The sequence below is a fragment of the Heteronotia binoei genome, chromosome 8 (genome assembly GCF_032191835.1).
Source record: "Heteronotia binoei isolate CCM8104 ecotype False Entrance Well chromosome 8, APGP_CSIRO_Hbin_v1, whole genome shotgun sequence".
Taxonomy (NCBI): domain Eukaryota; kingdom Metazoa; phylum Chordata; class Lepidosauria; order Squamata; family Gekkonidae; genus Heteronotia; species Heteronotia binoei.
The window spans coordinates 49733903-49760704 of NC_083230.1; the positions used below are offsets into that span (position 1 = coordinate 49733903).

The following is a 26802-nucleotide window of genomic DNA, read 5'->3' on the forward strand; positions in this document are numbered from 1 at the left end:
GAGATCTAGGCTCTGTAGGATTTATTGCTGTTCTGCAGGGCCTGTACGATGGAGCTGTTCTGCCAGGCCTTTGGTTGAGGCAGAGGGCATCCAATGAAGTCCACCTTCCTTGCTGAAGCTCTCCACCATTATTTGGTCCAGATAAGATGATCTCTAGATCCAGTCATTCCAGTTAAAGTTCTGTATTGAGGTCATACTGTTATCTGTTTTTCAACTGTATTACTAATTGTTTGAAATTGTTATATTCTGTTAAGGCATGTATTTATTTATGATGTGATCTGCTCTGAGCCCATTTGTGGGAAGAGCAGAATACAAATATAAATAAGTAGATGTACAATATACTTCCGTTTGAGTATGATTGTATTCAGCATTTTAAAATTCAAACTTCATAATTAATCTGCTTTGACTATATTATTTTCATCATTACTACACATTCAATATTACATATTTTTACAGCTTTTACATATTCGTTAGAACCTTTGACAGATAAATGTATCAAGGTGCAAAGGAAGATCTATTATATGCCTCATATCAAGAACCCATTTCTGTTCAAGATGTTACATTTAAAACAGATTTTAATTATACTTCTATTTCATTCCCATACACTTCTGTTTCTACCTGGAGTAAGATCTTATATATCCATCATAGTAAATGGTCTTTCTCAAAAGTCCATCTTTGATTATGTGACTTCTTTCTTGTATTATGATCTTTTTAGCTAGTATTATTATCTTTTTGCTTAATCTCTCCTATATAATAATCCCCTTCGCAGACTGGTCACGAATCAGAAACTCTCCCATTGGCTGAGCTGCCTGTCACTGCTCCACAGAGGAGAGAGAAAGCCTTCCCTTGATTGACTGAGGGAAGAGGGAAAGAGCCAGAGAAAGCCTTTCTGTGATTGTGATTGGCTGAGGGCTCCTCCCTCTCCTCCTCTGGAAGGGAGGGGGGATGGGGTCCTGTGGCAGCAGAGACAGAGAGGGAGGGGGAGGAAAAGCCAGATAGAGACAAAGAGAGAGAATGAACTCCTGTTTTTAAAACTAACTATCAGATAGAGAATGTTGATCTGAAAGGTAGCACTAAAGGCCTTTGAAGGAGAACTCATTGGGCCCAGTCCTGACTAGGACTGCCAGTTCCAGGTTGGTGGGAAATTCCTGGGGATTTTGTGGTGGAGTTTGTGGAGGGCAGGGTATGGGGGGGCAGAGGCCTCAGCTGAATATTAAGCCATAGAGTCCAACAGCTCCAAAGCAGTTATTTTCCCAGGGGGAAAGAAATCTGTTGTCTGGAGTTCAGTTGTGATACCAGGAAGTTTTCAGGCTCCACCTGGAGGTTGGTTACACTAGGCCTGGCTGCTTGCTACTATTTAGCATCAGCCCCTCATCACAACCAGTGTGGCATAGGAGTTAGGGCTTCAGAGCATGGTCTGCCAGACCCAGGTTCTTGCTGTGGGAAGTTGACTGATTTCAGACCAGTCACAGACTTTCAGCCTAACCTACCCCACAGGGTCAAAGGGGGGAGAGGAGAATGATGTAATCTGCTTTGGTCTGCCCCCCTCCCTAATGTGGAGATAGACGGTCCTTTTTCTAGATAGAGGCTACAGGGAGAGGGAAGAGATGGAAAGATGAAGTCAGATCAGTTTCCCTGCAGAAAATGACCCCCTTGGGTGGATAGAAAGACAGCAAGTGGGGGGGGGGGGACACTTGCCTAGAGCCTCTTTCTAGAGCCGGTTGTATTTTTCTTCATAACAGGCCTTATTCCTAGTCCATAAATAATTGTGTAAGCCTTCATCAAGGTCTGCTAATTCTAATTTTAAAGACAAGAGTTTATCTTTAATTCTAATAGTAACTCTCCAACATTTCAGGCAGAAGCTTATTTAACAGAATGCCTTTTAATCTGCACAGCCAGACAGAAGCCCTGCTATGCAAAATCCCCACCTGTCCCCATCTACTTTCTAAAAGCACTTAATGGGCACCAGGAAAGGTGTTGGTGCGTGCCACATTAGGTAACCTGTCAGGGAAGGCCTTGGGTTGGGAAGTATTGACTGAATTTGGAACTATTCTTACTAAGTTTTTTGCACTAAGGCATATTCAGTCATGTGAGCATTCACCTGCACTCTGAAGTAGACAACCCAAACTGAAGCAAAGCATCCAGCAATGAAAACTTCTCTTCACAAATCAATAGTTGATATTACTATACATTTTGCATGCCTCTTTTCATTAGAAAACAATGACAAAGAATCTTCAGTTGCAGGAAATTTTGATGAATTGACATATATATTTTGCATATAGTATTGAAAAACTATTTTCCTTGACTTTAAAGCCAGATTGCCTGACAGAGTTTCAAAGCATAAATGTTTTCTAAAATTATTTTTTGTTTAGTGGTAGTATAATTGGGGTGCCAGCATTTAAATTCTTTATGAAGACAGTGCTGTGGATCCAGAAGATCATGTGCATGTGTCCAAGCACATCAGGATTCTTTCAGTTTTGTGTTTTCTGCAATTCCTTTTAGAACCTTAGAAGCATCTCCTGAGGTTCCCTCTGCCTATAGAGCAGCTTTTGTGGGGGAGGTGGCACTTAGCAGGTTCTGTGAATAGGCAGAAAGCTCTCCCTGTGGATCTCATCTGTTGGTCCTATTAGCACAGCATGGACATGTTTCAGATATTTGGTTTCTGTTTTATAACCATATTTTGCTAAAAGAATTTTGTAAAATTTCAGTTGATGAAGTGTATTACTTGTATTAAAGAGTATAATGCTATAGAAAGACATCATTATCCTCACTTTGACTGACTTTTTAATTTTCAAATCTAGATGTTGGCATCACCATCAACATCAGGTCAGCTGTCTCAATTTGGGGCAAGTTTATACGGGCAACAAAGTAAGAATGCTATTTTATACATGCTTCTTTAATGGTAGTTATGTTGTTCTGAAATTGCGCTTGTGTGTTGTTTTCTTTGTTTAGCTCAATATGATTTCAACATATCCATATTATTTTTGAAAAATTGGCTTGAATCAGAAAACCATGGACACTGTTTGCAGAATGGATCTCTGCTGCCTTCCTTTGCTTTCAGCAGTCCCTTGAAAAACTGCACTTACTTAACAGTATGTACCAGGAGCAAGTCCTGCTGATTCCGCCTTTCCATTGCTACCCCTCCATACTATATCCCACTCTGTTTGAAAGCTCCCTGGCCATCAGGAATTCATTTTTTATTTTTTTTGGTAGCTGCAGTAAGAAGGGGAAGGTGGCAAGGATCCATTCCATGTGCTTTACTTCACTCCCAGTTCTCTGAATCCAATTTGAAGAGTACCTTTTGTTTTCTAGAATGCTGACTCTTGTTTTTAAGCTGAGGAGGTTACAGAAAATTGTTTTTTCAGTATAGTAGTACAATACACAGCATTTAAATTCTTTATGAAGAGCAATAGTTCTAGAACAAGTGGTAGACAGTTTTCCCTGTATTAAAAGTTATGCTATTTTTGCTGTATATCAGATTAGTTATTTGATTATAACAAAAGCTTATAGGTTGAAAACAGCAGTTTTAGTGCTCACATTACCCTAGTTTTAGACTTTTCCCTAGTTTTTATTAAATAATTAGGTTATTGGATATCATAAGAGTTTATCTCAAGCGTGCTGAACTTATTTGTTATGATGAGCGGATCTGACATAAATGTCAGTTTGTTGGGCCAGGTCATATGTGCCATAAAATGTAACACCAGATATTGGAGATATAAATTTTATAAAGATCACAGGCAAGCCCAATTAACAATATTTTTACTCGAAATACAACCATGCTTCAAAGACAATCAATTTGTATGTATACACCTTCCAAGGCCTTCTAGGAAAAGATACCAAATGCAAAGTCTTCAGGGTGCAGACAGAAAATTACCCAGCTTTATCAGAGCCCCTCATACTATCTGTCTTTCTAACTATCTATCTATCCATCCATTTTTCAGCCGAACGAGCAAGCTGTCTCTCCTCCAAATGAGGGGAGAGAGATGTGGCTTTGTCCCTTGGCATCCTTTATGTAGCTGCCATGTCCACCCCGTCTGACTCCCGAGATCTGGTGAGGAATCAGGTGGCCTGGCTGACTACATTAACCTTGAATGCAGCTGCGGTTGAAGCTCTCAAGATCAAAGAAGCTGCCGTGAAGCAATTGGGGTGCCAGGGCTGGTTGTTTGTGCTCCTTGTGCACACTACAGGGGCCCTCTCCCAGGCTACTGGGTCAACTGTGGCTGAAACAAAGCTTCTATGTGTGGCGCCTTTCCGGCTTTCCTAGCTACCTCTCCATCAAATCCTGTCCCCTGTTGTTAACCACAGCCTGCTGCCTCATCCTGGCTTGCGGCCTCCACAGTGACTCCTCCATTTCCCTCCACCAGTTCACAGAAGGGGGGAAGCCCACAAATAAAAAAAAAGGAGGGAGCCTGGCTGCCACATCTCATCTTCACTCCCAGCAGCCCCCTGGAAGAGAGCCGGCAGCTGCTGGGTCAATTAGGCCCGCAAGACCAAGGGGACGCACAGTGATTCTGGCTGCCTCACTTTCCATCAGATTTTTCCATCTGTCAGCAGCTCCCCCCCCCTGCCCTCCCTGGCTCATGGCAGCCTCTGCTGTAGCCCAGCCTCAGTATCCCAGCAGCTGGTGCCACAATTCAGGCTGGTCCACATGCTTGGTGAAGGGATGGTGCAGGTCAGAGTAGTAACTGCATAGCAACCTAAACAGCCACTCCTCCAGCTGAGACTCCCCCTCCCCTCATCACTCTCTCTTGGTCCCTAGCTTACTCCAGCAGCCGCCACTACCCCTCACCCCTAAACCCAGGATGCTGGTGGTTCAAGTCATGCACCCATGTCCAAGCCGAGGCAGCTCACCCAGTCCCCAGAAGGTGGTGAAAGTTATTAAGCCTGCATTGTAATGCAAACCTCCATGGCCTGGCAAAGTTCTTGCATATTCCTGTGAGAGGCTATAAGGGGGGGAGGGGCCCTCACAGTGATTCTGACTGCTGAATCCCCTGATGGCACCCCACGACACTTCTCTCAGGCTCCTCAGCCCTCACTTGCCTGTTCAGAACTCTGTAAGTCCAGGCTGTTGATCCATACCCCGAAGATTGGGGTGGAGGTGGCTGAGCTTACTTCCTGGCTGCTTCCTCTTGCTTCTGCTGCTCCTGAGCTCAGCACAATCGATGTGGCTGACCCGACCTCATCCACCAAAGCTGGCCTGGGTGAGTGGGCTTCTACTCTCATTGTGCTGCTTAATGTGGAGTGGCAAAATGGAGTGGGGTGACTGAGATCCAAGATCAAGAGATCCCATGCAGTCAGGTGAGGAGGGGCAGGAGGCACAGAGCAAAACCCCCTTGGTGGTCCCTCCCCCTCCTCTGAGACCAGTTCAGGCCCGCTTGGGAAGTGGAGGACCAGACTTTCACTGCTTGGGAAGTCTGCTTGGGAAGGGGAGGACTGCCATCACCTGGCCCCTGAATTGCCCCCACAGCCCATCCCACTTTACTGGATGTGGCCATAATGGCTGCCCCTTACCCTGCTGGCTCTCTTCCTGTGTGGTACTGCAACACAGGGCCCACAGTAAGTCATGGCCTGCCATATTGGCAAGTTGCTTATGGGCAAGATAAGAGCTCTGCATGGGATAGTTCTGTCCCACAGGCCATATGTTTGACACCCTTGGTTTATCTTTTGCAGGGGTCTATGGTTTTCCTCTTTTGGTTCCTTTGTCTTTGAGAATAGTGTCGTTCAGTGTAACAGCCATCTGTGTAACAGTAATGAAACATGGGTTTTAGGATGAGCAATCTCTCTTGGTTCAAACTGTGAAAATAATATGGGTTTGTTGTAATATTTTGCTGGATCTCTGACAATAATTCAGTAGGACCTGGACAAAACTAGGAACAAAATGGAAAGCAAAACTGGAGATAACTTCCTTGCCCCTAAATGTCTGTCACAGAATACATGCACATTTCCACAGGGTAATATCACTAAGTCCCTGTTTTCTTCTTCGTGGTCTCTGCTTCACACTCTTGGGATCTAAGGTGCCTATGCCAACTCCAGTGGGGTTGCTAAAGCTCCAAAGTGAGGATTTTCGTTCCCAGCCACTGGGCATGCTCAGGAACTCCACCGCACATGCCCAGAAGAGGGCGTTAAGATCCTGCCAGTTCTTTTCTGACTGTGCATACTATTGGATGTTGTTTCTCTTGGCTCTGGTTGGTGAAATGTCTTTCTTTCTTTAAGCTCCTTTTAAAAAAAGTTTAGTGTAAGTTTTGTTGCTCCTTCCCTTTATGAGACCTTCGACCTATGTGCGGGTGCTTTAAGCATTGTTCCAGTTGTGGGAGCAAACTCACACAACAGATGGCCCATTCTTCTTTCTCCTGTGTCTGAAGGAACAATGATACGTGATATGTACCCACACTGTCTGAAGTTTGGGAAACAGACACAGAAAAACCGAGTGGCACGACTTTGGGCAGCCCTGTCGGCTGTGGCTCTTGCACCACAGAAAATAGCAGAAAAAAAGCGATAATCCAAAGGGGCATCAGTGTCAGCATTAGCATCTCCCCACCTTACCATACCATTGAAATAGATGTCATTGGCATCTGCATTGATTTCAGCATCAACTTCCATCAGCACAGGTGCATCAGCTTTGAAATAGTATCAATGTTGACTTCTCAGTCCTCTTCAGCTTTTCCCAAAAAAAAGTGCAAGAAGGACAAACATCACAAGTCAAGCAATACTAAACGCTTGCATTCTAAGAAGAAACAACCGACTCGCCCTTCTCATGGCTCCACTATTCATCTTACTCCAACACATCTACTGGACCTGACAATTTCTACTTCAGTACTTCTTCAGATCCTCCAGTCATTGATTCATCAGGTGAACTCCCAGGTATCTAAGTCACCATTCATCTCATTAATAATAATAATAATAAAATTTTATTTATATCCCGCCCTCCCCGCCGAAGCAGGCTCAGGGCGGCTAACAACATATCCATATAATTATACAAAGGTTTAAAATCACATTAATCTTAAAAACATTCCAATTTAAAACAAATACAAATACAGATACATTTCAGGTGCTAATTCTGTTCATAAAAATAATGGTGATAGAAGTCACCTAGCAGTCACTCAGCTGGCAAAGGCCATCCTGAAAAGGGTGGTCTTGAAGGCTGTGGAACTGGTCAAGGCTCCGCAGGGCTCGCACTTCTTCCGGGAGCTGGTTCCATAGGTGTGGAGCTGCGATTAACTCCACAGGTGCCGACGCAGATTACTTAGACTTGACTTAACTCAGTCCTTGCTCTTCGCAATCAGTGTCGACCAGTGGGGACAACTCACTGGACCAAGATCCCCTGGCTCCTGAGCCCCTTTATCACACAAGGTACCATCCTCTACTCTCTCCACCTGCTCCTGCAACACCCATCTTCAAGGATCTCTCCATCGGAGGGCCTGAAATCCTATGGGGATTTAATCAAACAAATAGCTACCACATTGGGTATTTCCGTACTCTTAACTCCAACCAGAGGTGATGGACTTAATCTTCAGCGTGGTTCAGAAAGACGCCTTCACTGCAATCACCTTTCATTTGACCACTGTCCTCCTTCAAGCAGCCAAAGTCCCATGGGACAAACCATCATCTACAGCTGTTTCTTCTCATCACTTGGACCATATGTATAAGGTACAAGAATCGGGCGGAATTACTATTCTGTCACCCAAAACATAATTCCTTGACTGTCATATCCTCCTCCAAGGATTGCCATGCTTTCTTCACCCTTAAATGAAAAGGAGGGTAAAAAATTGGATGCATTTGGCAGAAAATTTTACTCTACCGCCACTCTGGGCATTAAGAATGCCAGCTACTTGGCATGCTTCGCCTGCTACCAGTATGCCCTCTTGGAACAACTTTCTGACATTCTCCCGACTCTCCCAGAGGATGCCAAAATGAAGATCACGAAGATTCAGAGGGAGGGCATGACAGTCTCTAAATAGCTGGTGGATTCTACCAAACACAGTCTAGACACATTTGCCAAGATGCTCACATCTGCTGTAACCCTGAGGAGACATTTCTGACCCTTCTCCACATTGCTGACACCAGACGCCAGAACTACCATTGAAGACCTTCTTTTCGATGGCATTGGACTCTTCCATGCTACCACTGACACAATCCTACAGGATATAGACAAAAGCCTAAAAGCTTCGAGGAATTTGAGAGTCTCTGCCTCAACAAGAGCATAGATGTTGCAATCATGGTCAAGATTATGGTTCAGACGATCCTCAAATAGAAGCTCTCCTGACCAGTCTTGAAGATCTCATTCGTACAATAACACTCATCTACCTACTATTCCAAATCCAAATTTGCAGTGTCTCATCAACAACTCCAAGCAAAAACCTCCAAGGCTCCTAAAAAGAATCTTTGACTCCACCCAAATTGGTTCACCAGACTTACACCTCCAGCTGTCTGTTACTTGCCTCCACCCCTGCTTAACATCTTGGCAGCACATGACAACCAACATATGGGTTCTGTCATTGCCAAGGGGTCGAATTTCTGTGTCTACCACCTACTTCATAAGTAATGACCACCCAGTCTTCAATGGTTCTCAGATATGAGATCCTATCCCTCCTTAGCGAAAGAACCTGTTCCATTGGAAGAGAAGGGACAGGGCTTTTATTCCTGGTATACTTCACCATGCCAAAGAAGGATGGTGGATTCAGACCCATTACGGAACTCAGAGCCCTGAACAAATTCATCACAGCCAAGAAATTCAGAATGATGACTCTAGCACAGATCCTACTCCTGTTATCCAAGGATTGTTGAATGGCAATGATAGACCTACAGGATGCTTATTTCCATCTCAGCATCTGTTCAAATGCTTCCGCAGATTCACAGTAGAGGACAACCACTACCGATACACTGTACTCACTTTTGGGATTTCCACTGCACCAAGGGACTGAGGTAGTGGTAGTGACTCACTTACATCTACGGGGTGTCATCCTCTTCCCATACATCAATGACTAGCTTCTGGTGGCCAGTTCCAAACTACAGCTCTCACAGGGCATTCAGATCACTCTGACCCTTTTATCAGACTTGGGGCTCTGCATGAATCTTAAGAAATTCAACCTCCAGCCATCTCAGAGAGTTCAATTTATCAGAGCGATTCTTGACTCTACAGTGGCCAGAGCCTGCCTTCCCCGCTCAAGAGCCACAACACTTCAATTGCTAGTAGAAGAGGCAAGTGCAAATTGCTCAGTTATGGCTCACGCTGTTCAAAGATTGCTTGGTCTCATGGCAGCCACCAATTCTGTCATTATTTTCACCAAGCTCAGAATGAAGCCATTACAACTTTGGTTTCTGGCACACCACAGTCTGCTCAAACACCACCAGACCATAGTCCTCAGCATCCCAGACCATAGCCTTCTCTCTTTCAATTGGTGGAATCAGGACATACACCTCTTGGAGGGAGCCTCTTTCCATCTCCCCAGACCTGCAGGGACTCTTAGTACAGATGCATCTCTGTGGGGATGGAGTGCTCACCTCTGTAGGACTTCTGTGGGCACGACATGGGACTTTCTCCATCGTACTTCCAGTATCAGTTTTCTGGAACCACTTGCCATTTAGTTTGTCCTTCAGTCTTTCCTTCCATTCCTGGAAAACAAGCTCATAGCAGTTCTCACAAACAATACTACAGCCCGCAACTATATTAAAAGTCAAGGGGGCATGGTCTCCCAGAAACTCTGGTACCTAGCTGTCTCCCTATGCGCTTGGTGCATCAGCCATGGCATCACACTGATCTGAATACTCAAGCGAACTTTTCTTAGTTGAGGAGGTGCAATATTACATGAGTGGGAACTCAACAGTCTCTATCTGACCCCAGTTTTTGAGAAATGAGGACAGCCTCAGATGTCTTCACGACCAGGAAAAATAGAAAATGTCAACACTTCTGCTCTAGGGGTGGTAGAAACCCATTGTCACTTGGAGACTGCCTCCTTCTCCTGTGGTCCTACGTATTTCTCCTGATTCCACTTATCACATGGATCCTCCACAAGGTCATATAGGATAGACCTCCACAGCTCCACTTTCATGCATTTTCTCCATTCCTCTCTTTGCTGGACAGAGGCCTAACCCACTCCTCACTATAGGTCTATCTAGCAGCCATCTCAGCCCACCATTCTGATGTAGATGGCCTCTGTCTTTTCCCATCCAACCAGTAAATGGTTTGTCAAGGGGTTACTTCACATGCATCCACCCCTGAGACACCCCATCCCTGCATGAGATCTACACCTGGTCCTCAGTATGCTTACCAGGAAACCTTTTGAGCCTTTAGTAAAGTGTGACCTCTGCCTATTTTCCTGGAAGATAGCCTTCCTAGTGGTTATCATGTCATCATGGAGAGTTAGTGAACTGATAGCCCTTCGATTCCCCTTATATACATTTCCTAGCAGATGGGGTGGTACTGACTCCTCATATTGACTTCCTCCCTAAAGTGGTGTCTGAATTCCACATCCATTCAGAACTGGTCCTCCCCATGTTCTTCCCTAACCCAATCACAGATGAAAAATGCAGGCTGCACTTTCTGAATGTCCGCAGGGCTCTCCTGTTCTATTTGGACAAAACATGCTTCTTTTGGCAATTGCCTCACCTGTTCATCATCAGAGCTTTGAGTTTTCCTCTCAAAGACTAAGTGGCTTGTAGAAACCATAAAACTCTGCTGCTTGCGGGCCAAATGGGCTCTCCTGGGACAAGTGAAAACTCACTCCACAAGAGTGATGGCTACCTCTATGGCTTTCCTGAAAGGTGTCCCTCTGCATGAGATCAGCAAGGCTGCCACATGGACCACACTAAACACATTCGTCAAATACTATGTCCTTTATATCCACCAGCAGAGTAGGGCGGTAGTGGTACTGTCTGTTCTTCAGGCCAGCACCCTTCTCCAGGTAGGAATTAATTTGCTACTTTCCCAAGGATGTGAAGCACAGAGACCATGAAAAAGATAGGTTGCTTACCTGTAACTAATAATCTTCAAGTGGTCATCTGAGCATTCATACCACCCTCCCATCCTTCCCCACTGCTCTCAGCCTAGTTGCTCTTGTTCTGGGTTGCTCAGCCAGGATTCTGCTAGTTCCTCAGTCAGTAGGAACTAACAGAATCCTAGCCCCCTCCTCTGGGCACGTGCGGTGCAGTTCTAGTAGCTGGGTGTGAAAATCCTCATTTTGGAGCTTTAACATCACTGTTGGAGTTGGCATTAGATCCCAAGGGTGTGAATGCCCAGATGACCACTCAAAGATAATCAGTTATAGGTAAGCAATCTGTTTTCCCCACAATACTTCCCATTATATGACAGTGTGTCCATTAATTTTCTTCCTTGCAGAGTAGTGCTGATTTTTTTATAAATCAAAATTGGTTTCGTGAATAGCCATAATTTAATTTGTGGATTCTAACATTAGTGTGTCCTAGGATTCTTCACCACTCCAAAATGCCACACTCGGATAGACCAAAAAGACTATGTAAACATATGTATGGGTATGTGTTTTCTGTTCTGCTATTCCATATATATGAGCAGGAGAAACTGGTAGTATTTATAATAAACTGAGAGCTCCTCTCATTCTCCAAAGTTGATTTCAGAGCAGGGTTTGAAAGGTAGTTGAAAGCCTGGGAAAGCAGTTTGGCAAGTGAAGTGACTGAGCTTTTCTTAACAAAGGATAACAGTCATTGTAACAGGAGCACATGACATGGTTATCCTGTGATAATCTGAAGACCAGACATGTATGGGTGAATTGGTTCCCATAGATAACAGTATTGGCTATGGTCCCTGTTCCTCCATGGAGATAGCAATATGTATAACTTTTTTGAGCTCTTCACTAGAATTCCTTGTAGTAAAAAAAAAAAGCACACATACCTTCATTTTTAATAGTTTTTTTTGCTGCACCAGTTAATCACTATTTTCAGTGCTAACATATACACTACATAATTTTTAAATTGACTGTAACAGTTATTTATTAAGTATACTGTTCATAGAAGAAGTTGGTGAAGGGCTGATGTTTCCATTTTAGCTGAATAGAAAGTATATAATCCACAAAGCCTATCTCTTTCCATGAATAATGCAGTTACTTAATTGACTTTTGAGAACATGCCATATCCTTTCCAACGTGCTTTCTAATATTACGCAGAAGCCTTACTCTGAAACAGTGCTTTATGGGCTCAAATCAATTTCTTTGACCTCCTGAAAAACAAATGAGCCATTTCTGTGAAACTGAATTTAAGACAGCTATATGGACAATATGTTAGATCAAGGGTGTCAAGCATGCAGCCTGGGGGCTGAGTCAGGCCCTCAGAGGGCTCCTATCAGGCCCCCGAGCGACTGGCTGCCATCTGCTTCCTTCTCCCTCTCTCTTGATTCTTTCTGCTGTTCTGCATAACAGCTTGCTTTGTCAGGCTTGCTCAATTGCACTGGTGCTACAGAGCAAAGCCTCTATTTTCTCCATTGGCTGAGCCAGAGTTTCCTTTGCCCAGTTCCCTGGATCCCATGAACATAACAGAAGCCATGTTGGATCAGGCCAATGGGCCATCCAGTCCAACACTCTGTGTCACACAGTGGCCAAAATTTTTATATATATATATACACACACACACACACACACACACATACACATACACACACTGTGGCTAATAGCCACTGATGGACCTCTGCTCCATATATGAACATATGAAGCTGCCTTATACTGAATCAGACCCTAGGTCCATCAAAGTCAGTATTGTCTACTCAGACTGGCAGCGGCTCTCCAGGGTCTCAAGCTGAGGTTTTCACATCTATTTGCTTTTAGTTGGAGATTCCGGGGATTGAACCTGGGACCTTCTGTTTACCAAGATGCTCTACCACTGAGCCACCGTCCGTCCCTCTATATTTTTATCTAACCCCCTCTTTAAGCTGGCTGTGCTTGTAGCTGCTACCACCTCCTGTGGCAGTGAATTCCACATATTAATCACCCTTTGGGTAAAGAAGTACCTCCTTTTATCCGTTCTAACCTGACTGCTCAGCAATTTCATCGAATGCCCACGAGTTCTTGTATTGTGAGAAAGGGAGAAAAGTAGTACTTCTTTCTCTACCTTCTCCATCCCATGCATAGTCTTGTAAACCTCTATCATGTCACCCCGCAGTCGACGTTTCTCCAAGCTAAAGAGCCCCAAGCGTTTTAACCTTTCTTCATAGGGAAAGTGTTCCAACCCTTTAATCATTCTAGTTGCCCTTCTCTGGACTTTTTCCAATGCTATAATATCCTTTTTGAGGTGCGGTGACCAGAATTCCACACAGTATTCCAAATGAGACCGCACCATACAGGGGCATTATGATACTGGCTGATTTGTTTTCAATTCCCCTCCTAATAATTCCCAGCATGGCGTTGGCCTTTTTTATTGCAATCACACTGTCTTGATATTTTCAGTGAGTTATCTACCACGACCCCAAGATCTCTCTTTGTCAGTCTCTGCCAGTTCACACCCCATCAACTTGTATTTGTAGCTGGGATTCTTTGCCCCAATGTGCATTACTTTGCACTTGGCCACATTGAACCTCATCTGCCATGATGACGCCCACTCACCCAGCCTCAACAGATTCCTTTGGAGTTCCTCACAATCTTCTCTGGTTCTCACCATCCTGAACAATTTAGTGTCATCTGCACACTTGGCCACTTCACTGCTTACTCTCAACTCCAAATCATTTATAAACAAGTTAAAGAGCATGGGACCCAGTACTCAGCCCTGCGGCACTCCACTGAGAAGACTACCCATTTATACTCACTCTCTGCTTCCTGTTAATTAGCCAGTTTTTGATCCACAAGAGGACCTGTCCTTTTACTCCATGACTCTCGAGCTTACTAAGGAGTCTTTGATGAGGAACTTTATCAAAAGCTTTCTGAAGTCAAGGTAAACAATACCTATCGGGTCTCCTTTATCCACATGTTTGTTCACCCCCTCAAAGAACTGTAACAGGTTAGTGAGGCAAGATCTTCCCTTACAGAACCCATGCTGAGTCTTCCTCAATAACTTGTGTTCATCAATATGCCTACTCATTCTGTCCTTGATAATGGTTTCTACCAACTTTCCCGGAACTGAAGTCAGACTGACTGGCCTGTAGTTTCCCAGATCTCCTCTGGAACCCTTTTTAAAGATGGGGGTGACATTTGCTACCTTCCAGTCCTCAGAAACGGAGGCAGATTTCAATGAAAGATTACATATTTTTGTCAGAAGATCCACAAGTTCAACTTTGAGTTCTTTCAGAACTCTTGGATGTATGCCATCTGGACCCGGTGACTTATTAGTTTTTAATTTGTCTGTCAGTTGTAGGACCTCCTCTTTTATCACCTCAATCTGACTCAGGTCTTTCAACACCCCTTCCAATATAAGTGGTTCTGGAGCAGGCAAACACTTCTCATCTTCCACAGTGAAGACGGAGGCAAAAAATGCATTCAGCTTATCAACCATTTCCCTATCCTCCTTCAATAATCCTTTGACCCCTTGGTCATCCAAGGGCCCCACTGCCTCCCTGGCTGGTTTCCTGCTTCTAATATATTTGAAGACATATATGGGAGAGATAAAAAGAAAGCACCCTTAAGACCAACAAGTGCTAATGTTTTAAGCATATTTTATTTAAAGTTTTTTAAACAAAAATTGTGTTTATATCTCTGCTACCTAATCTTAAGTAGGAACACGCACATCCCCGTCCAACATGGCTCGGCCCAACAAGGTCTCATTTATTGCAGATCCGGTCCTCATGTCAAATGAGTTAGAAACCCGTGTTAGAAGTTTTCCTCTGCTTACAGTGTATAGGTTTGTCGTTATAGCTGTGTATGTGTTTTTGTTGATTCAGAGAATACACACATCTGAAAATCTTTGAAAGGATGATTGAAGCAGTATAATATCAAGATTTGTTATTTTTATGATATATGATTAAGTTGTCTTTTAATTTTTGGCATGCTAAAACGGTATTAGTCTGTTATATGCATATAGATTGAGACACATTGTTTTCTTTTACCTCTTAGAAATATGCAATGGTATGATCAAGAAAAATTACTAAAATTCAGATTCAGTATCTTTATTGTCAGTGTATTTGTGCTAAAAGTACAGTTAGCTCAGTGTTACAAAGGTATTTTTAAAAGTAAGACCTTTTTAAAAATGAGAGACTTGATCCTGTGTTTTAGTAAAAAATCTATGTTTTCTTCCACAGTTTTATGAAATGTTTTTTTTGCTATTAGATCGGAGTTCCCATCTTCACATTCCACATATTCCTCTGAATTTTTAATAGGTGCACTAGGCCTTCCAATGAGGGGATTGAGCAACAATACCCCTCAGTTAAATCGCAGCTTATCGCAAGGCACTCAGTTACCGAGCCACGTAACGCCAACAACAGGGGTACCAACGATGTCACTTCACACGCCTCCATCTCCAAGCAGGTACTTATCGATAGCATATGCTTCTAAAGGGCAGTTTTCAAATGCACTGCGTGTTTGACTGTGTGTGTATGTATAAACTTTTAAGCTGTTATGCATTCCAGATACTTGGAATAAGAAAAAAAATTCTAGACCATTGCCTGTGTTTGAGGGTGCTGCAATATTGATTTCTGCCTACCACAAAAAAACCTACATTCTGCTGTACAAACTTGTGTTTGTTACACAACATTTCAAGTTGGTATCCCAAGAGCATTCATAAATTGATGACCAGTGTTTTCCCTAGTGTTTTCATATTGTATAACAACTTGTATTCAGATGCCTGCTGATGTTTTGTGTTTGGTCCGATCAGCCTTGTTTCCTGAAGTGACTTTCATAAACTGTGCCTTAAAAGTACAGTTGTGCAAATTATCTGTTCCAGGTTTGACCCCTAGTATAATTTTTAAAACCTGAGATTCAGAGCTGAGAAAGACTTGCATCTGGGAGAAACTTTGGGAGCCACTATCAAGATGGTTGGTAATAGGGGATTACTGATCTAAAGCAACTCTTTATTTGCAGACATCCAACAACCATTTTGCTTAGAAGCAATTCTGGAAATTATATTCTGTGTCCAAACTACATTTTAAAGAACAAAATAGGAGTCAATTGCACCTTTAAGACCAACTTAGTGTTATTCAGAATGTAAGCTTTTGTGTGCTCTTAAGCACACTTCATCAGACTTCATCAGAGCACACAAAAGCCTACATTCTGAATAAAACTAAGTTGATCTTAAACGTGCAATTGACTCCTATTTTGTTCTACTACTTCAGACCAACACGGCTGCCTACTTGGATCTATCTACGTTTTTAAGAGTATATTATGACAGTATAATGTAAAAATAATTGTATTTTGCTGAACTGGTTCATTGATTATTTCCACTGGTTCATCTTTTTTCAGAGGTATATTGCCTATGAATCCTAGGAATATGATGAACCACTCCCAGGTTGGACAGGGCATCGGAATTCCCAGTAGAACAAACAGCATGAGCAGTTCAGGATTAGGCAGCCCCAACCGAAGCTCACCCAGCATAATCTGTATGCCAAAGCAGCAACCCTCTCGACAACCTTTTACTGTGAACAGGTAAGATGGATTTAATGCTGCTAACTGTCTGCACCATAGACTATGAGCAGTACTGTTTGGATTCTATCTAGGATTTAAGAGGTAAATAATAATTATTTGGGAAGAAATAAGTGAGTATAATCTGAAATAAAATATTTTGAACATCTTTGATTCATTGTAATGTTTTAAAATCAAAACATAATGGTTTAATGTTTGAAGTTTAAAGTGCAGTCTCTTAACATAGCCTGCATCCTTGCAGAACTGTTAACAAGGCTTTCTGGATCTTTTCTGTGACAATTATAATTGTTTGTTTGTGTTAGTTATACAAAAAATTGTAGCTGTATGTATTAGCAGAACTCTCACTATTTTCTTTATATTGATAGAGTTTAAAATATTTTTCTGGTAGTGAGAGTTCATATCCTAATGCTGCTAAGGAAAGTGTCAGCTACTATCCAGAGACCTATTTCTTTTATATACATTTTTAGAGAAGAGGAAACTTTAAATAAATTTCTTCTAGAGCTTAAGCTTGACCAATAAATACTTTCATATTCGTTGGTTGAGGTATAGGGTTTTTACTTCATGTCAAGCCAGTTGGATGTGATCTTTGCTTATTAACTAAAACAGTATTTAGTGTGTATAATTCTGCTTCTTGGCCACTTTGATCTTAGGTTAAAAAAAATCAAGAAAATGGTATTGGGGAGTGAGAGGCATTTTTGTATCTGTTCAGGGTATGCACTCTAGATCTATAAATAAGGAAGTAGATTTATGATAGATAGAATATGTTTGCTAAATAAGATGCTACCAAGTAACTTAATGAAGTTTGCCAAAGAGAGCTTTAAAAATGGTTTTCTGTTGGATTAGAAAGTGCTATACCAGGCTTTGATTTATCTTGAACTACTGGCTATCAGAGTCTGCTCTTTTCATTCCTTGGATATTGAGAACAGCAAGCTTTACTGTTCATGGTCTATAATCACAGTCAAAGGCATGAAAGATGTGGAGTTTCTTTCTCAAACTTTCACAGGCTATATTTGTTGGCCACAATCCATTTCTAGTGCACTTTAAGGATGGAAGTCATGCATTGTCATAACTTGTTTTAGGAATAGAAGTACAGGACAGATTTTACTCAAGCATTATTTACTGGTACAGTAGTGCTCTATCTAAGAAAAAAATCCTGCTTATGTTAGGACGTACTTAGTTTATAAGTTGTGTTGTTCAAGCCAAAGCCCACTTACATCCATTATTCATTCTTGAATAAAGAATCATGCCAGTTGCTTAAAGAAATTAGGATGTTAGAATACAATTTGGTAGTTGACTCCTGTTTCTAGCCATTCCCTTTAATTCATATAGAGAATCCTGAATTTTAATATCAAAATGCCATTTCCAGATGAGTAAAACAAACTTCTTGGTGCCTCTGCTTATGTTAAGAAAAAAAAGTAATGGCCTTCCTTATTACACTACTGTCTGAGATTTATCCCCAAAGACCAATTGTTTGAGTAAACCTAATCGGTACGTTCCCCCCAGAGTGCTTTAAGTATAAATGGAGAAGTGACTAAAGAAAAGTAAACAGCTGTAAGACTGAGAAACAGGAAGAGAGTGAGTTTTTCCCCTCCGAACTGAGACATCCTTAAGGCAAGAAACCTTTTTTTTTTGCTGTTTGGTTTTTTTTTTCCTTTCAGTTTAGCCACATACTGACTGATTTCAGAGTTGTACAAGATCTTGCTGTCTTCCTGTTGAGGTTTTGGACTTCTTGTATTATTTGAGGGCTTATTTTTGTAAGCCTTGCCTACCCTCTGAGTTGCTCTTCAAACCTTGTTCTGTTTGCAGCTTTCTTTTTATCAGCAACCCTTCTCATTATGGTATTCTAACCCATCTTTGAATATACTTCTTAATAATTTCATTTCTTAGCATCTCTTTATAAAACTTCATGACAAAGCTGGTAATAACTAATTCTTGAGCATCTTGATGAGTATGATATATAAAACATTTATTTTCTGTACAGGCTTTAGATTCTTGGACCCTCTTTTCTTGGATTGTATATAGGGATTCAGTTGTTCCAAGAGTCTAGCTGTATAAGCTATCAGGTAGTTGAATAAACCTTTAGTTTATTTCTAGTATTTTTCTCCTGTTACAGCCAGTTACTTCTGCTACATGATCAACACATGTTGAGATAACACCAATATTGTATGCCTTTTTAATTTTAAAAATCTGGTATTTTAAGCCAGAACTTACATTAATATAAAGGAAAAATAGCTAGATTTAAGTGTTCTGTTACATTTATTTGTTGTCATCCTTCTCCCACAGTTTAAAATAAGGTGATTTAACTTATTTTTCCTTTACACATAGTATGTCTGGATTTGGAATGAACAGGAATCAGGCATTTGGAATGAATAACTCTTTATCAAGTAACATTTTTAATGGAACAGGTAAGCCTACTCTAAATTCTGTCTTTTTATTTTTATCCCATTCTTCTTCCAAGGTCATCAGAGTGGCATGCAGTATCTTTTCATTTTGTCTTTGCAACAACCTTTTGTGTTTGGTAGACTGAAAGAGTGCCCAAAAATTACTGAGTAAGTTTAATGACAGTGTGGATTTGAACCCAAATTTCCCATATTCTATTCCAGCAGTCTAGCTGCTATACCAAGCAAACTGTCAGATCTTCTTCATGGTCTCTGTGCTTCACACCCATGGGATGAAGCTTCAGCGCTGATCCCCGATAGGTAGCACCCAAGACCGGGATTTTAACATGCCAACCTCCCGTGAGCATGCGCAAAGCCCCCACCACGCATGCTCCAGGGACGGTGCAGAGATCCCGCCAGTTCCTTTTTGACCACTGAGTCAGACAGTCACGTTTCGGCTTCTCCGGTCGGTATTTACCTTTTCTGCCCTTACTGGGTACCTTTCTTGTAGTTAATAGTTATAGTTAATAGTTTAAAAAAAATGTTGTTATTGTAGATAGTTGGGGTTTCTGACCCTTCGGGGTCTCCCTTTCCCCCTCCCCCTTTTCCTGTTGCTTCTGTGCAAAAGCGCTGGGTTTTTTTTAAACGCTGTCGCCAGTGCAGAAGTAAAATTCCGCCTCCGGATGGACATTCTCTGTGTCTTCTGTGTTTGGGAGAAGGTCATCAGGTTGAGTCCTGTCACCACTGCTCCAAGTTTTCGAGGCAAACCACAAAGAACAGAACGGCCAGACTTTCGGCGGCCTTATTGAAGTCGGCCTTGACCCCACAAATGGCAGCTTCGATGTCGACAGCGACTGCTGCTTTGGCTTCGACACCAGTGTCACTGTCGATGACAAGACAACAAACTCAGCTTTTCTGCACAGACTGTCCCCCCAAGCGTGCGGGCTCAGTGTCGGCTTCCGATTCCTCCACTCCAGCCAAGAAGGCTAAGGGAGGCAGGGAGCGCTCCTCAGAGGAGCCAAAGGAGGTGAAGGAGAAGTGTCGGCATACCAATCGGCATACTCCTTCTCCGCCACTGAAGAGGCGCTCGGACCCGATGATTGCACGACCAACGCCACCAAAACGAATCCTGGCTTCCCCAGCACAATCAAAAAGCCCCTCTGGACCAAATGACCTGCAGCTGACTTACTGCTCTGGCTCCAAACCAGAGATCGATCTAACCCAGCGATCAATTTCACCAAAAGCTACGTCACACGGCGGCATGGACTCCACTTCACCATTGGAGGTTGACGCCCCTCGAGCGAGGATCACATCGACACAGGTGGCCAAACCTGATGAGCAGGAACAGCCTGATTCTTTCCGGCGCCCGACTCCACTATCGAACTGGGACACTCGTCCATGGTCGTACCCATTCGGGGGATTTCCATACCAGGCACCTTACCCTTGGTACCCTCCGCAGAACCCCAACTGGGATCAACGTTCGGAGGCTTCCCATCTCTCCAGGGTGTCGTAAATCGACTCCGGTCAAACCTTCGACCTTGATGCCGGAATCGCAACTGAGGACCAGCGCTTTCCGGTCTCACACGCCAGAGCACGCCGCAGAAGCGCCGCATTTAACTGAATGCATGGAGCGTAATGACTCCTCCTCTGCATCGGTACCGGAGTCGGATGATGAACATCGTTCAGAGCAATCTCCGGAGCAGAGAACAGCAGAGGATCTTCCTATTTCTCCTTAAGAGGATCTCAAGTTCTTTGGGGAGCTTATTAAGAGATTGGCTCAAACCCTGTCATTGCTCATGGTGCAGCCTCAGCCTGTGATCGATGACACGGTGTTTGACATTCAAAGAGATACATCCACACCTATAGCACTGTCTGTGACCACGGTCATACAGCAGGCTATTGAAGAGCCATGGGCGACGCCGGCTTCAACCCCCATCTCCTCCAGGAGGTTGGACCACATGTATAGGGTTCAAGAGCAAGGGGCTGAGTATTTATTTTGTCACCCTCGCCCCAACTCAATCGTTGTCGCATCCTCATGTAAGGCCAAGAAAACCCATTCTACACCTCTCGACGAGGGTAAAAGACTGGACAATTTTGGTAGACGTTTCTACACAGTGGGTGCCTTAGGCATTAAGATCTCCAGTTATTCGGCATGCATGGCCAGGTACTATTACTCCCTTTGGGAGCAGCTCACACCGCTTCTAACCTCCCTGCCAGATGAAAAACAAGCCTCTGCAAGGAAGCTTCTGAAGGAGGGCTTGCTCCTTTTGAAACAGAAACTGATAGCATCCAGACATATGGTCGATACTGCAGCCAAAACTTTGACATCAGCAGTGACCATGAGAAGTCACTCCTGGCTTCGTTCTGCGGCACTGCACTTGGATACGAGGTCGTGGGTTGAGGATCTCCTATTTGAGCGGGAAGGACTTTTTAGTTCTACCACAGATTCCGTCCTCCAAGAAATGGATAAGAGCATCAAGACATCCAGAAATTTTGGAGTTCCATCTACGTCTCGTCCCAATCGACCTCACCCGCAGCCACAAGAGCCTTTATTCTGGGGGCAAATCAAAATTTTCTTTGCCACCTTCACATTCAGCCAAATCTAAAGGTTCTCGGAACCCTAAACAGAGTCTTTGACTTTGGCCTTTGTACCATCCACCCTTCCTCCCCCTCCTCAGACCCGACACGCCTCTACAGTTTTCTACCAGCATGGAGGCTTATTACCACCGACAAATGGATCTTGTCCATCATAGATGAGGGTTATGCAATAGAATTTGTTCAGCTTCCCCCATGTTCAAAATTGGTGATCACTAACCCTACATCAATCCTGCTGGAAGAAGTTCAGAACCTCTTGACCAAGCAAGCAATAAAACCAGTTCCACCTTCCCTCATGGGGCAAGGATTCTATTTGAGGTACTTTGCTGTTCCCAAAGGACGTTGGACGCCGCCCAATTATGGACTTGCGGGACTTGAACATCTTCATATCCTACCAGAAATTCCAAAAGAGGGGATCATTGTTGCAGTTCCAACGTCTCCTGGGGTTGATGGCAGCCGCCACAAATGTTCTCCGCTTCGCGAAATTTCGCATGAGGACACTATAGCAATGGTTCCTAAAGTGCTTCAATCTATTGCTGGACTCTCGGCGAAGGCCCTTGCCCATTCCCACTTTGGTTCTCTGCTCTCTGGACTGGTGGAAGGTGAGAACCAGCCTTTGCCAAGGAGCTCCATTCCGACTTCCGTCCCCATCGGAGACGCAACTAATAGATGCCTCTCTATGGGGATGGGGGCCCCATCTGGACGAGCTGAATGTCGGTGGTCCATGGACCCGTTCTTTTGTGCAGCACCACATCAATTACCTGGAGCTGACTGCTATCAGATTAGCCCTCACTTCCTTCAGACCCCTGTTGGAAAACAAGACTGTAGCTGTTCTGATGGACAATACTACTGCTATGGCCTATGTCACGGTCTCCAGAAAGCTGTGCGCTTTAGCAATGAGCCTGTGGGAAGATTGCATTCGAGCAAACATCTTTGTGGTGGCCACGCATTTGCCAGGAGAGCTCAATGTGTGGGCGGACTCTCTGAGCAGAGGGGCAGTGACCCCTCACAAGTGGGAAATGAACTGGTGGGTTCTGACTCCCATATTCGAACTTTGGGGACAGCCAGAGATAGACGCTTTTGTGACAGTGAGAATCGCAAGTGCCCTTGTTACAGCTCCAGAGGGGGGAAAGGGCCAGGGTTCCTGGGGAACGGCCTTCTGGTTTTGTAGAGGACCAAGTTCCTCTGTCTTTTTCCCCCATTACCTCTCCTCACCAGAGTACTCCACAAGCTGATGCGGGAGAGACCAGAGTGCATTCTGATCGCTCCCTGGTGGCCCAGGCAGAACTGGTTTCTGATCCTCCTGGCTTTGGAGGGGAATCGGTATTGCATGCTTCCTCCAGAACCAGACCTCCTACTAGCTTGGGGGGGGGGTGTCCCTGTTTCATCACAATGAAAGCCTCATCTGAAGCTAACTGCTTGGAGAATCCGCTTCCAGCATTCTCCGGCAGGATTAGACATGTCCTGCTGAATAGTAGGAAGCCTTCGACTTGCTGCCCTTTTAGCAGAAAGTGGGCGAGGTTTACTAAATTTGTCCAGGAGTGGGGTGTGCTAGTCCAGAGTGCTGGACTTGAACTGGTTTTTGAGTTTCTTTTATCCCTGGTGGATGCTGGCCTTAACCACTCTTCTCTTAGGGTTTATTTGGCTGCGATTTCAGCTCACCATGCCTTGGTGGAAGGGAAGTCTGTGTTCACGCACGGGCATACTAAACGTTTCCTGCAGGGTCTACTTTGGTTATTCCCACCTTCCAGAGTGCCGCCCTCTTCCTGGGACCTTCCTTTGGTGTTGGGTAGGCTTACGGGGAAACCGTTCAAGCCCTTAGCCGCCTGTCCCTTGCATTTACTATCATGGAAGACTGCTCTTCTGATTGCTATCACCTCGGCTAGACAAGCTGGTGAACTGGTGACTTTGCGCTCCGACCCTCCTTACATCACCTTCCATGCTGACGGGGTGTCCTTAGCACTGGATGTTGCTTTCCTGCCTAAGGTGGTGTCTAGTTTCCATCTGAACTTGGAGGTCACACTACCGGTGTTCTATCCTTCGCCCTCCTCAACCAATTAAGGCAATGCTCATCTTTTCAGTGCACCTTTTCAGCCAGCCTCAAAACAGGATAGTAGGTAAGGCTAGAACTCAAATTTCACTCAGCAGCTCCTATAACCATACAGCAATAGGGACACACAAACAAACTGGCATTTGCTCTGGTAACAAGAATAACCATATACACTTAGGATTGAAGAGACTGTTAAGAAAGTACTAGCCTTGTGAAACACCACAGATTTAGTCTGCCACAAAAATTTTACAGTACGTCTGAGAGAGTGTGCTGACAGAACCAGTCAATACCAATTGACCACTTGCACTTTGTGTTCATTAGCTACTCATTTCTTTGTTGTAGCCCTTTTCCACATGCCATTCTTCCCCATATCCATTACACTGATTTCCTACACCTATTGCTTATGTCATGCTCTGGGGACCCCAAAGCAGAGGAAAAGAGGGTTGGGTGCTCCAGGGTGTAATTTCTTTCTGGACAGTAACACAGCCTCAGACCATGGAGGGAGGGGAGTTAGTTCAGTTGGGTTCCTCTTATCCATATCTGATCCTCTACCTTTTTGGGTTTTGCTCTTTTGAGAGCGAGTTTTGTGTAGTGGTTAAGTACATGGATTTTGCTCTCGTAATGACTTCTGGGCTCTTCCTCTCTGGCTGGTTTGTTTCCACCAGATTAAATCTGCTCCCGCCTCCCTCCCCTTTCACCAACCTCATTGTTGCTTCACAGTGCAGCAGGAGCAAAGAGACAGGTGAATACCCCAATCTCTGGGATGAATGAGAGCTCCACCTCCTATCTAACTCCTTGGCATCAGGCAGGGTGTCCCAACCTTCCCGACTTGCCATCCTGGCTGGCCCCTCGTCCCCAGTAACAGAGCTGGGAGCATTGGATGTTGTCAGCTGCGAGACTCCTGGCAGAATGTTGGAGTTGCCTTCTCTGGCCTTGACTACTGCTGGCTCGACCCGTGAGTCATCTTCCTGGTCAGGTGGTGGTCCAGGTTGCTTCCCATTGGATGGCAACATCCTTGCCAGGGAATGTTTCCCTCTCTTCGGGGGTAAAGAGGACGGGGGCAGATGCCCAATCCTTGCCCCCAGGCAGCTTATTATCCTAGCAAACCTTTTCATCCATTTTGTTCATGTCATGCCGCATGGTTTATGGCACCACCAGTGAAAAAGAACTGTGAGCCCTTAGGAGCCAGCTCCCTTACCTTTGCTGGAACTTAAGTCATCAGAGAGCAGAAGGTCCCTTGGGACTCCCATCCCAGTGAGAATACCATAGTGAAGACAGCTGAATTGGGCAACAAGCAGTGAATAGGGACAGATCTGTAAGTATCAAACACAACCAACTCAGAGTGCTGTAAAATTCTAATCTTTGTTCGATAGCACTAAATTTTTGCTTGATAGCACCAATAATCGAATTTTGAAAGCAGGTCAGATGAATAAGGCTGCTGACCTTTTTTCTCTAGCAGTACTCCATGTCTTTGATGGTTACTTGATAGACAGTTTTCCTCATTATTCTTATCTAAAACTTAATCCAGCACAGAATTGTCCAAAGGTGCAGAAGCTTTGCTCAGGCAAAATAACATGTTCCATAGAGGCACAGCTGGATGCTCACTTGATATTGCTGTGCCTGAATTCTTGCTGTAGGCCTTCCTTTCTATTTTACATTACCCTGGGAATATAGAACATTCTTGCCTCTGCACTTGTTGGAGGACTGCCTTTTAAGAGCCAAGAGTATAATAGAGATGGTAATGCATAATAGTCAGCATCTGCAACAGATAACATCTAGGCTTTGGAACTCAGTAAGGGCTGATAAGTGAGTGAATGAGAGTGGCATCATCTAGGTGCTCTTGCAGTCCTGTGCTGTATTCCTCCACCTCCAGCACTTGATCACACTTTAGGATTAATCTGCTGGGAAAGATAACTATAATTATTAACACAGTATTCATCTTTCCCCTGTAGGAGGTTGCACTGAAACTCTCTGTTGTCTCTGTGTGTGCCACTTCAAGTGGCTGTGTGAATCTTGTGAATCAAAGGAGGTGATGAGTGTTTGACCAGTAGTAGTAATGATTACAGTGGGTGTCCTGGTCCTTCCCCAGAAAGGTGAATGTATTCCCTGTTGCCTTAACCAATATCTAGTGCAGGGATGTTGAACTCGTTTGTTAGGAGGGCCAGATCTGACACAAATTGGACTTTGTGGGGCTGGGCCATGTGTGCCATAAAATGTAATGTGAGGTAGTGGAGATATAAACTTTATGAAGGACACGGACAAACACAATTAAAGATATTATTATTTAACTTAAAATACCAACATGCTTAAAACCGGGATTCCGGTACTCCTGGGGAGGGGAAGGTATGACGGTGGGAACAGGCAGAAATGGAAGGGAAGGAGATCGAGACAAGATAGTGCTCGACCACCTTCCAGCCTGCGTCCCATCCCGATGGTGACAGGTAGCGGGGCAAGGCGAAATTACTCGCCTCCGTCACTGGTGTTATATAATGCCAGGTCCATTAATAATAAGACCTCTATCCTTCGGGAATTCCTGCTTGAGCAGGACATGGACCTGGCATGCGTGACCGAGACCTGGGTCCGCGATGGGGAGACTTTAGCTCTCTCCCAGATGGCGCCCCCGGGATACTCGGTCTTTCACCAGTCGCGGACTAGCGGGCGGGGGGGAGGGGTGGCCCTGTTCATTTGAGAGGTTTACTCCTTCCGGGCCCTCCCGGCTCCGGAGATCAAGGGCATTGAATGTGCCGGCCTGGCGTGGGATGTTGGGGAGGGGTTGGCGATCTGGCTGGTGTACCGACCGCCCAACGCACCGGCCAGCGCCTTACTATCACTGATGGAGGCCGCAGCAGGATGGGCATTGGAGCACCCGAGGCTTTTGATTCTGGGTGACTTCAATGTTCATGCCGATGACGTGACCTCCAATCAGGCGATGGACCTAGTGTCTTCCATGGCGACCCTAGGACTCTCCCAAGTAGTTACGACACCCACTCACCAGGCCGGTCACATGTTAGACTTGATCTTCGCATCGGGAGTTTTAGTGAACGATCTTGCTTCCATAGCAGTGCCATGGTCGGATCACTATGCCCTCAAGGCTCGTGTGGACGTCCCACCCCAACCCCGTTTGGGCGGCGAGCTTATTTTAGCTCGCCCGCGGAGCCTGATGGACCCGGAACGGTTCCTGACGGCTCTGCGGGATCCCTGGCCCCCTGGCGATTCCCTCGATGACCTGGTGGAGTCTTGGAATAATAGGCTCACC

The 26802-nt window shown here is 44.4% G+C and overlaps 1 protein-coding gene across 4 annotated transcripts in view; it reads left to right on the forward strand.

Moving 5' to 3' along the window:
- The window catches only part of CNOT2 (CCR4-NOT transcription complex subunit 2), a 120008-nt gene that overhangs the window by 63755 nt on the left and 29451 nt on the right, over positions 1 to 26802 (forward strand). For all 4 annotated transcript variants that reach the window (XM_060245052.1, XM_060245051.1, XM_060245054.1 and 1 more), the window contains 4 exons: positions 2802 to 2868; positions 15266 to 15413; positions 16344 to 16526; positions 18849 to 18928. In XM_060245052.1, coding sequence (XP_060101035.1) covers positions 2802 to 2868; positions 15266 to 15413; positions 16344 to 16526; positions 18849 to 18928 — 478 coding nt within the window. The remainder of the gene's footprint in view (positions 1 to 2801; positions 2869 to 15265; positions 15414 to 16343; positions 16527 to 18848; positions 18929 to 26802) is intronic.